General features: G+C 32.9%; 3 protein-coding genes across 4 annotated transcripts; 1 reads left to right on the forward strand and 2 right to left on the reverse strand.

The window, feature by feature from the left end:
• Positions 1-565: 565 nt before the first annotated feature.
• On the forward strand, positions 566-3,511 carry LOC114170374 (protein SEH1). Its single transcript, XM_028055852.1, has 8 exons — positions 566-815; positions 1,065-1,176; positions 1,500-1,600; positions 1,789-1,866; positions 1,960-2,115; positions 2,352-2,464; positions 2,733-2,859; positions 2,995-3,511. Exons 1-8 carry the CDS (start codon positions 657-659, stop codon positions 3,124-3,126), a joined length of 978 nt encoding a protein of 325 aa, XP_027911653.1. The 5' UTR covers positions 566-656; the 3' UTR covers positions 3,127-3,511.
• Positions 3,512-4,321: 810 nt separating this feature from the next.
• LOC114174666 (probable WRKY transcription factor 41) lies at positions 4,322-6,040 on the reverse strand. Its single transcript, XM_028059492.1, has 3 exons — positions 5,406-6,040; positions 5,205-5,333; positions 4,322-5,117 (listed from the first exon to the last, which is right to left on the reverse strand). The coding sequence occupies exons 1-3, from the start codon at positions 5,735-5,737 to the stop codon at positions 4,508-4,510; spliced, it is 1,071 nt and encodes a 356-aa protein (XP_027915293.1). The 5' UTR covers positions 5,738-6,040; the 3' UTR covers positions 4,322-4,507.
• Positions 6,041-7,654: 1,614 nt separating this feature from the next.
• Positions 7,655-9,205, reverse strand: LOC114174126 (MYB-like transcription factor ETC3). Of its 2 annotated transcripts, none has more exons than XM_028058891.1 (3): positions 9,071-9,205; positions 8,876-8,960; positions 7,655-8,298 (listed from the first exon to the last, which is right to left on the reverse strand). In XM_028058891.1, exons 1-3 carry the CDS (start codon positions 9,099-9,101, stop codon positions 8,175-8,177), a joined length of 240 nt encoding a protein of 79 aa, XP_027914692.1. In that variant the 5' UTR covers positions 9,102-9,205; the 3' UTR covers positions 7,655-8,174. The 2 variants fall into 2 exon arrangements, with proteins under 2 accessions (XP_027914692.1, XP_027914691.1); XM_028058890.1 differs by having other exon boundaries at positions 7,679-8,298; positions 8,876-8,963.
• Positions 9,206-10,448: the final 1,243 nt, after the last annotated feature.

A 10,448-nucleotide genomic window follows, 5' to 3' on the forward strand; every position in this document is an offset into this window, starting at 1 on the left:
TTTTTAAAAGATGTCTTAATTATATTTTTTTAAAAAAAATATTAACGTCGTTAATGATATTAATATTGATATTAAAATTTAGAGGTAAAATTTATGAATCAAATTAATGATATTAATAATTTTTTTTTTCTAAACAAGACCTAATTGAGACTCGATTGACAATTTTTTAAAAATAAATATCTAAACAGAATTAAATATCCTCCAACTAATTAAATCTTTAAATAAAAAAATATAATTCAATAACTTCACGAATGTACCTAATATACAGTAATATTTCTGTTTAATTGAGTTTTAGAGTACATATTAAGTTGATATTACGAATATATAAATTAAACAATATAGAAATTCCAAACAACAAAAGATTGTTTTTTTATCTTTCTTTAAAACATGTAAATATGACAATGAAAGATAACAAGATTTAGCGTATATATATATATATATATTATCTCTATATATTAAGAACGAATGAAAACTAAATAAAATAAAAATTAAAACATGTAATATGAGATTAAAACCTTAATTGAGGAAAAAATAGTTAGTAATAGTATTATACTTTATTTACTTCTACCGTATGGTGCTGCACCTGCACCCTAAACCCCGGAAACAGGTTTTTAGGTTTGGGCAGTTTCAGAGCACTCTTCTTCAGTGAAAGAGACATGGCGAAGGAAATCTTGACTCTTGATAATGCCACCACTTGCACATCTTGGAACATTTCCGGTACCAGACTCGCTTCTGCTTCCGCTGATGGCACTCTTTCAATCTTCGATTCCCGCGATCCATCTTCTTCCTCCCTCCGCTCTACTTTCAAATCTAGGGTTCGTCTTCTATTTCTTCCCCATTTTTCCTTTTCCTCTTATTAAATCTGTAATTCGGATTAGATTAAGTTTTACTGAAACGCTGATGAATTAATAGATTGCGAGTTTTATGTGTATAGGTTGTTATATGTTACTGTTATCTGCGAACATGAATTGTAGGATAATTGTTCACTTTAATATGGTCATTCCTTATTGTTCTCTCTATGGTTTCTACATTGTATGTATTTACTTTTCATTGAAACTGTGAAGGTTCTCGAAGGAAACATCGTGAAGATTGTTTGGGTTCCGCCAGAGTACGGTGATGCAGTCGCGTGTATTTCCGCCGATGGAATTGTGTCATTGTGGGAGGAGGTTGCAGAAGGTATCGTTGATTAGTTTTTTTGATAGAGTTGAATCAATGTGCTTCTTCTGGCAAGCATTCAATGGCTTAAGCTTTGGAACCGAATTGCGCACTAGCTATTAAATTTTTTGTTGGACAATAGGATTGGGTTTTGGTGTTGCAATTTTTTATGACATGCTGTGTTTATTGTTTAGTGGGTAGTTTTGCATATTCTTTACGATTTAGTTTTAAATCCACTTTTTTAGTTTTCGTGGTGTGATTCCGTTAACCGGGTTTTTCATTCAACCTGTTATTTTGTGGAATCTTATTCAGTTAATTTTGAAATTCTGAAAGTCGGTTTGTAGATTCGCAGTCTCTTCAGTGGAAGATGTGCAAAAGCTTTGGAAACAGTTCAGGCAAAGTCCTTGATGTTCAATTCGGGATCTCTTCGACTAGTTTGAAAATGGTTAGTTATATGGCTAGTATAATGTCATTGATATTTATTTTGGAACTATGCTTTTATCTATTTCTGCTGACTACTGTGTGCGTACATTATTATTTAACATGAAATCCCTTATGCATGTCATAGCTAGTTCAGTAATTATTTCTTTATTGATTAATTAATTAATTATTATTATTCTATTAACATTTTAGGTTGCAGCATATTCAGATGGCAATGTAAGGGTTTTTGAGCTCTTGGACCCCTTAGAACTGAGAAACTGGCAGCTTCAGGTGAAACTGAATATTCAAATATAACTATACCTTCCCTCACAGCAACAAAATGAGATACTAAATATTCTTTCATTTTTGGTCTCATATTTTTAGGCTGAATTTCAAAATGTTATTGAGTCGGTGTCTGCATTTGGAAAGGCTTCGTGCCTATCTGCATCCATATCTTGGAATGTACAAAAGGGTGGAAGCCAGGAATCAAGCTTCCTTATAGGTTTTAATTCAAATACATCAGAGCTTAATTCTTCCAAGGTAATTCTAGTCTAGAATTCCGCCCTGTTATTTTATTGATGTTAGCTGTGTTACCTATATTTTTCCATGGTACGATAATTGCACTCTAGAATTTTCCTCTCCACTTTTCTGAACTGTGCATAACCTTGCAATAGATGCAAGCTGTGAGCCTGTGGCAATGGGCAAGAGATCAGTATGCAGCAGAAAAAATTCCACATCTTTCTTCCATTAGGTGTTGAGATGTTTATTTTCCTCAGGTATGGGAATTTGATCAGGCGCATCAAAGATGGCTTCCGGTAGCAGAATTGGCACTGCCTGAAGACAGGGGTGATCAGGTTTATGCTGTTGCATGGGCACCAAATATTGGCAGGTAATATGTGCAATAGTTTAGAAAAATGTTAGTCACATCTATTGACTGGGACTTCCTCGTACTACCTGATTGGCAACAACTGTTTGGATAGGTTGATAGTCATGATCTCATGTAGTCAACTAACATGAGGAAGTTTGTTATTCTACTCGGCTCGTGCTGTGCTTATGTCTATCTACCACCTTTGTCTTTGGGTTGTCAAAGTAATGTGAAAGAACATGTGTTATATAATTATTTGCATATATCAGTAATTGGTATGATTCTTTTGTAGACCGTATGAGATCATAGCGGTTGCAACTCACAAGGGACTTGCAATATGGCATCTTGGATTGAACCCTGACCATGATGGAAGACTCCCCGTAGAACGAGTTGCACTACTCTCAGGTCACCAGGGCATGGTATATGAATGACTTTAATTTATATGTCCCCTTCTACTCTTCTTCAATTTATCTTTAAGGGATGATGTGGATGTTGAACTTAGCTTCTGATGGGTTTATTCGACCATGTGTTGCTTACTGTTATATGTTACTTAGGTGTGGCAAATGGAATGGGATATGAGTGGAATGACGTTGGCTACTACAGGGCAAGATGGAATGGTCCGATTATGGCAGTCAAATCTCAATGGCGTTTGGCATCAGCAAGCTGCATTTGAACCCACTTCGTAGCCACTAGAGCAGTTAAACGCATCCGTTTTATGTGAAAATGAATCTCAAATATTTGTTCTCTGCAGAGAAGGCTAAAATATCTCAGTCTACTTTTGAATGGCGACCGATATTTAAACCGCATTCAGTTTGTGAAGTAGCAGCTGGCATGGGTTCTCATTTTTTGTTTTTGTTTTTGGCACCCTCATAAGTAACTACTTAATATTTCTGTTGTAATGTAGGTGGACGTTTATCCTGTCAGATGAAAAAGATCTCTCAACTAAGTATCATGCTTTTTGTACAAATGACACTTTTGCTTTCTAGTAGCTACAGATAAGATTTTCCTTAACGCAGTACTGTAAAAACACTTGTTAATCGTTGATCAAAAGGATCTATCAATTTCTTTTTATCGTCCGTTTATATAGAAAGCAACACAATGTAAAAACATTCTTTGTTAAAATTTAGACATAGTTAAGGGCTGTGGAATTTAAGCACTGCCACAGTTGTGCAGATGGTAATTTTAAATCTGATCACCGGATGTTCAGAAAGCTAAACGCAAGAGATGTTACTCCAATTGCAGTCATATGGGCCTCACATTACCCAGGCCTACACCCATCGTTATTTTGGGCCCATAAACACAAATAGTACCTGCAGTTCAATTATTGGAAATCTTGACTACACAAACATATGGGGAAGAATATCGGAAGTGTCAATTATTTCTTTGCTGCTTCCACTGTGATTCGATGAATCTGTTGTAAATTATTTGTCTTATAAGGTAAATAATACACGTTTTACGAAAACGAATTCATTATATTAATTTATGATATAATCATTTTTGTTTACTAAAATTAATAATTAATTTATTTACTGTGAGTATTATTATTAAAGAGTCATTGGTGTTTTTTATACTCGAAATTTGAGACACATTTTTAAAAGGGCAAATTAAATTAGAGAAGGAAAGTACTTTCTTAGCCAATAACGGTAAGCCTTATATTTTTGCAACATGTATTACAGGGAAAAATACGATTGTTCGTGAGTTAATCTACTGGGTGCTTCAGAATTCAGGTGATGTTAGCTGAAGTCAGCTTAAAATGAACTTTAATGTTCTCAAATTGTTTTGTTTGAAGAAATTCGTCACTAACTCATTAATAATTTAATAGAAAATCAATCACCAATTCACTTTGAAAATAATCTTTTGATTGAGAAGGTTTGTCCCAACATTTTCGGCTGTCCCTTTCACACTACAAGATCGCTTCTCTGAACATTAACATGGCTATTTTGTAACGAACGAAAAACACCGGCGTTTATTAGTGCTGTCTGGAATCTAATGCATCATCGTACTGTCGCTTTCTCGTTTCTTCAAATGCTAACAATAATTTCGACAAACATTATGAAATTCATTCTCTCAAGTGCACTTAGGATGAAAACCCCGAGGCATTGAAGGACAACTTGCACCAATTCCCACTGCATCGAAACTAAAGTCAAAAGTTGAAAAATTGGTGGTTGATGTATCAGCTAAAACGATCCCGGCAGCATTAGAATCAGGGCAAAGATTCTCAAAGACCCCGTCGAATTCATCATGTACATGGAAAGACGGAGACACAAGAGAATTTAATTCAGGTGTGTTCGGAGAGAACAAGGATGTTTGGGAAATGGTGCTGAAAAAGGGATCATTCTCTAGTACAAAGGAAGAAAGAAACATGTGGTGGTTATCTTGTATCATGCATCCAAACGAAGGGAATGGATTTGGCGTCACGTTATCCGTTTCCACAGTCGATGTGTTTGTGCAGTTTGTAACTCTTTCTCGCCATGACTCTGCACCATGAAACTGAACGTTATTATCACAACCTTGCGGTTTCTCTTCTGTGTCTGGTGATTTTAATGACGGAACGTGAGAACAGACGTGGCTTCCTCGGTAACTTATGTCAAACACATTGGGGTCTTCTTCTGATCTCTGCACTTGCTTCGTGGCGCAGCAATCCTTAGATTTTTGGAATGTGCATCTGTAGTAGCTTCTGCAAATGTAACAAAACAATCCCTTGTTAATTGCTGTGATCAGTGACCAATACAATTTTTTAGTGACAAATTTTAAAAAATTTCACCTGGGATATTTTGCATTGAGGATGTTTTTCTGTCCATATTTTCTCCAGCTGTAACCATCTTGGAGAGGTTCTTCAACCCCATTCTCGATCTTCACTCTAACCTGTTCCGTCCTTTTCGGCAACTTCTTTCTGAAGCGAAATCGCCGCGAGTGTTAGAACTCAGAACAAATAGAAATAACAAACCGATGCTAAAAGTTTTACCTTTTCTTTGCAGTTTGTTTAAGTTCTTGATGATGATTCTTGAGGGCACCTTCAAAGTGTTCCTTCGGAGGACTTTGGTGACGAAGTTGTAGGGACTGTGGTGACGAAGTTTGAGTTGGTTGATGCATGGTTTCTGAGTTTGAAATTGGTGGATTCCGTCGTAGAAGAAGCAAAGCCTTGTTGTAAGAACACAGTATCCTCTGCAGTAGTGAGTCCCTTGTGTCGATCGAAGAGGGTATATTGAAGTCTTCCTTCAACTTTCTTGCGATCTCCAACCCCTGAATTAACTCACTCACCAGTGCTTTCTGCTCCCAACCTTTTTCACTTTGCATTTTACTCTATCTATCTATTTTTCTTGTTGTGATTGAGCAAGGTGGAGCATTAATGGTAGAATATAATGGAAGGAGGCAACTAAGTTTTGAAGTTTAAAGTGATTTATTGGAACAGAGAATTGAAATGGCAAAAGCTTAGTGAATGATGAAGCAAAGGAAGGGGTTGTATTTAATGGTTAAATGCAAGTAATTTGTGGAAATGAGTCAAAGTTTTGACTGAGAAAATGAGTTTTTGAGATGAGACTAGTATTTTGTTAGTGAGCAATAGAATGCTGACCAAGTCACGCATCAGCTTGATGAGTTGGTGATGCTGATAAACGATTGGTTCCTAATTTGCTATTTGTTTACTAAAATGAGTTTTTTGCGAGAAGATTATTTGAGGACACATAAGGAAACATTAATTCAACCTAATACTATAAGTCCAAATCTTAAACCAACAACTTTATGAGATTTCTTTTCTATTTTCTATTTTTATTTATTATAAAAATTAAACTTAAGCTTAAATATCGCAAAATTGAGGAATATCCTTAATTTCCAGTGAGAAATTTTGAAATTTGAATCCCATTACTGTTTTTGCACCTGGCAGTTCTTGTGTTCTAGAAGTGAAAGGCTGAGATGAAAAGGAAAGAAGTAGAATCAATTGATATCCTTTTGGTGTAGAAGTTGTGGAAGTGCTAAGCATTATATAGTGTGAAAGAGATAATTGAGATTGAAAAAAATGAAAAAGACATAGTGCATGTACTTTATATATTCTCCGTGCAAATTTTGACTAAAATACTTTTACTTCATTTTTTATCCTTTTCACTTCTAGAAGAATGCATTCTTTCTTTTTATTTGTCTTTTTTTTTTAGTTTGGATAATACTGTTTGAAATACTAAAACTTCTAGAACAATATATTGTCACGGAATAATTAATAGAAGAAAAAAACTGAAAACACTTTTTTAACCGACAGGATTAAATAGCCTTGGTTTGCATACTGAGATGTAATTATGATTCGATGAAAATAGTTGAGTTTGGAATTTTTACTATTTTTTTTAATTATTTTTTTGTGCTTTCAAAATTTAAAAAAATTCTAACAATTAAAAAATAAAATTTGTGATTTATGCTATCTTGCTAAGTCATCTAAAAGATTAATCTCTTGTAACTCCTTTTATTTCACATGCTTTTGATTTTAAGAACTCCATGTTGACCCATCTATTCATGGACATCAATGTTTTGTTTTTAGCTGATTATTACAAGACATCTTTCATTTTTTCTTATGAACACAAAATTTCAAACATTGTCTATTTAATCATAGAGCCAATTTTCCTTTAACACTTTTCCCAATTTTCCACACTACTTCCAATCACTAATTCGTTTAATCGGAGTATTTAAGATGATGAAAAAATTACTTTGACATCACTATTCTTAAATAATTATCATTTGATATCAACCTTTTTTTATTAATGGTAGTATCGGTGTCAAATTATCACCGTCCATATACAATATTCAGTGTTAAGTTTTCTTATCTTGCAGTGGGGCATCATATCTATTTTAACACTTTCATTAATGATTTACTATTAACTACAATTATAGGTTTCAACTCCTTATTTATTTGCATTTATATGGAATGTATTTGCATTAATCCTATATTTAAATTACTTATAATTGTTATTTTCATATTATACAGTGTTTCTTTATTTATTCCCACATGATCACATATTTCTGTTAGAATTTTACTTTCATAAATATCCTCTGAATCTGGTAACCAAATTGTATAGTTTTCTTCTTTTTTCTTTTTTTATGTTCTAAAATGTACTTGGAACATCTGCAAACTTTCTTAATAAAATATTTTCTATTTATTTTTATTTTCTGTGTAAAGGATTTATACAGCGAGAGAGAGAAATTACGAATGAACTTGGTCATGAGACATTCAAATAAACTAAAATAAAAAATCACAAATTCAAATTATAAATCACTCAAATTAAAGTAGTCTAATACACACTTTTTTATACAAACTAAAATGCAAACTTTTTCATAGCTTCTATATGAAACTCATGGAAGTTTACGATTCAACAAGAAGGAATATAATGGGCGAAACAACAATTTCACAACAAAATTTATCCGGTTAAATATATTTTTAATTTCTTATCAAACTTCAGATTTTTATTTTATTTTTCTCCCCTGGGCTTTTAGTCTTTTATTAGGTTTTTCATCATCAATATCAGTCCTTTTGAAAGAGATAAAAAAATAAACAAAAATACGTATAAAATTGTAACCTTAGAAACTGATATTGATAACAAAAAATAAATAAAAGTCTAAAAATATAGAAATTTTTTATAAAGATGAATAAAAACATCTGAAGTCTACAGACGTGTAAAACATATTTAACCGAAATTTATATATTTATGAGAATTATGCCCAAAAAGACAGGTGGGGAGGAAAAAATAAATAAAAATTAAGAGTCTTTGGCTTTACTTTGATTTTTTGTAACAGAGAAAGTGTGAGTGTGTCTCATAATCCAGAATCTCTCTATCTCTTCTGCTTTACGACCCGGAATGCGACCCGCTATCAAATTCCACCTATTCAAGTACAACCTTAAATTAACATTCATGTAAATTTAAATATTTTCACTTCAAAGGAAAAGTATGCAAGATATATAAATAATAAATGAGATAATCAAACAATGTTCAAATTCTTAGGAGATTTCACTAGAAAGACTAAATACCAATGAGATTTGAACCTAATCACATAAGTTTGACATTAATAATGGAAGACATTAGTTACGAGAATATGGTTGTCCTAATTAATTATCGATGTGTAAGTAATGGTGATGCCTTTAAGCATTTGGTACTAGAAATAAGTCATTACTACCAAATAGTCAATGTCTGCCATGAATGGCCAAACTTAATGGATGCAGCTTCTATTTTTGTAACCATTCATTCCTCTCACCTTTAAGTCAACTTATATAATTATCTATCTACAACCATGCTACAATCCAACAACACCCTCATAAAACCCATCCTAAATTCTGGAACCTTCATCATATTGCACACAATTAACGCAGAAACCCAAAATCTGGTTAAGGTACAATGGAGTTTTGGGATTGATTCAGAAACAAAATGCATAAATCATAACATAAAAAACATCGAAGCTTACTTGTCTCCGACCAGCTTGTACATCCTGTGAATCAGATCCTCCTCTTGCTCGCTCATGTGTATCACTTCCCACTCGTTGCTGCTCACTTCTGCATCGTATCAACGTTTATCAGAATTTCCGAACCAAAATTCACACCGCAAAACCTTATTATTATTAATTACAACATAAATTAATCGACGAAGAAAACAAAAGAACCTTCTGAGGTTGTAGTTCCGGTGGTGGACATCTTTGTCTTCTCACCTTGTTACCGCTGATACCAACACGAACACGGAGAGAGAGGGAAGAACGCAGAGACTAATGCGCAGAGGAATTGAATAATTCTGTTCTTAAAGCGCGCAAATATGTGAGAACTTATAGGTACGATACAATTGTATATATAATAATAAAAATTATTATTATTATAATAAATATTTTAACAAAAAAATATAAAAGTAATAAAAGGTGATGTTATAAAATGTATTAGTACAAATACAAATGAGTAATATTAGTATTTTATTATATTCATTAATTAGCTCTGTCTCTGGTTTGTGGGTCAGTCAAACTAATGATAATTTATATAACCTTTCTAGAAGAGATACACAGAAGAGTATTTTTATATTACAGTTAGATAGTATTAATCGTTACCGTTGTTTACATTATTTAATATTTCACGATTTCCAGCATCAGAAGACAGTCAATTTTTTAAGATTTTCAACGAAGGTGTCAGATCCACGTAAAGTAAAAATATACAGGTTCTTCACAACACAGTGCACGTGTGAACATAAAGCAGAAGAAAGTTTTGGGAGACTTAATTTTGATGTTGTAATATTTATATAGTAATTTTATGTGTCAGAATGTATCTAACATTTGGCATGGCCGTACGAGACTACAGAAGACGCTATGATTGATTTACCTCGATGAACGGAAAAAAAGAGTGCAAGGAAATTCACTGACAACGAACGAACTTTCTAAGGTTAGTGTCCAATCTTTGTTGATGTTTTTGTTTTAGTAATTTTGATGGCAGAGGTAGAAAAGGCCAAACAAAAGTGACCGCTTGGTGGATACATCACATGCTAGGAACGGCTGGTACAAAACCATCCATCTCCCTTCATAAAATCATGAGTTTGACTAGTAGATATATGTATTTGTGATCAATAAACTCCAGGATAACATTATTGAACCATAAATAATTGAAATTTCGATTGTCATAACCAAATTATTTTTTGAATATGGACAACTCTTGTAGATAACAACAATATAACGATTGTTTTGTAATATTCTTTTAATGAAAATTGTTAAATTTTTGGATCAACCATTAACAAAATAAAATTATCGTTTATTCATAAATGTAAATATCAGTTTACAAGTCTGTTTAATAGGATTGATAGGATGGAGTTAGTTTAAAATTTATGTATAATATTATAATCAAGACTTGTAATCTATCTTATCAATATTTGTGATTTTATAGATTTTATTTCAATTTTTTTGTATATATGACTGGTGTAGGGTATTTGGTTCGGTCCATCCTAACACATAACTATAATTTGAATTATTATTTAGCTTATCTCTTTTAAGTTTTAATCCAGTTATCATC

This window comes from Vigna unguiculata, chromosome 2 (assembly GCF_004118075.2).
Source record: "Vigna unguiculata cultivar IT97K-499-35 chromosome 2, ASM411807v1, whole genome shotgun sequence".
Taxonomy (NCBI): domain Eukaryota; kingdom Viridiplantae; phylum Streptophyta; class Magnoliopsida; order Fabales; family Fabaceae; genus Vigna; species Vigna unguiculata.

What these genes read in the sequence shown, in the direction of transcription:
- LOC114174126 (XM_028058890.1), bottom strand. Translation starts at nt 9,101, where the DNA reads ATGTCCACCACCGGAACTACAACCTCAGAAG. An exon ending in CGGAACTACAACCTCAGAAG is followed by an intron (nt 8,964 to 9,070) that starts GTTCTTTTGTTT and finishes GATACGATGCAG; the next exon opens with AAGTGAGCAGCAACGAGTGG. An exon ending in TACAAGCTGGTCGGAGACAA is followed by an intron (nt 8,299 to 8,875) that starts GTAAGCTTCGAT and finishes GTACTTGAATAG; the next exon opens with GTGGAATTTGATAGCGGGTC.
- LOC114174666 (XM_028059492.1), bottom strand. Translation starts at nt 5,737, where the DNA reads ATGCAAAGTGAAAAAGGTTGGGAGCAGAAAGCACTGGTGAGTGAGTTA. An exon ending in AAACAAACTGCAAAGAAAAG is followed by an intron (nt 5,334 to 5,405) that starts GTAAAACTTTTA and finishes ATTTCGCTTCAG; the next exon opens with AAAGAAGTTGCCGAAAAGGA. An exon ending in CTCAATGCAAAATATCCCAG is followed by an intron (nt 5,118 to 5,204) that starts GTGAAATTTTTT and finishes TTACATTTGCAG; the next exon opens with AAGCTACTACAGATGCACAT.
- LOC114170374 (XM_028055852.1), top strand. Translation starts at nt 657, where the DNA reads ATGGCGAAGGAAATCTTGACTCTTGATAATGCCACCACTTGCACATCT. An exon ending in CAGAGCTTAATTCTTCCAAG is followed by an intron (nt 2,116 to 2,351) that starts GTAATTCTAGTC and finishes TATTTTCCTCAG; the next exon opens with GTATGGGAATTTGATCAGGC. An exon ending in TCTCAGGTCACCAGGGCATG is followed by an intron (nt 2,860 to 2,994) that starts GTATATGAATGA and finishes TATGTTACTTAG; the next exon opens with GTGTGGCAAATGGAATGGGA.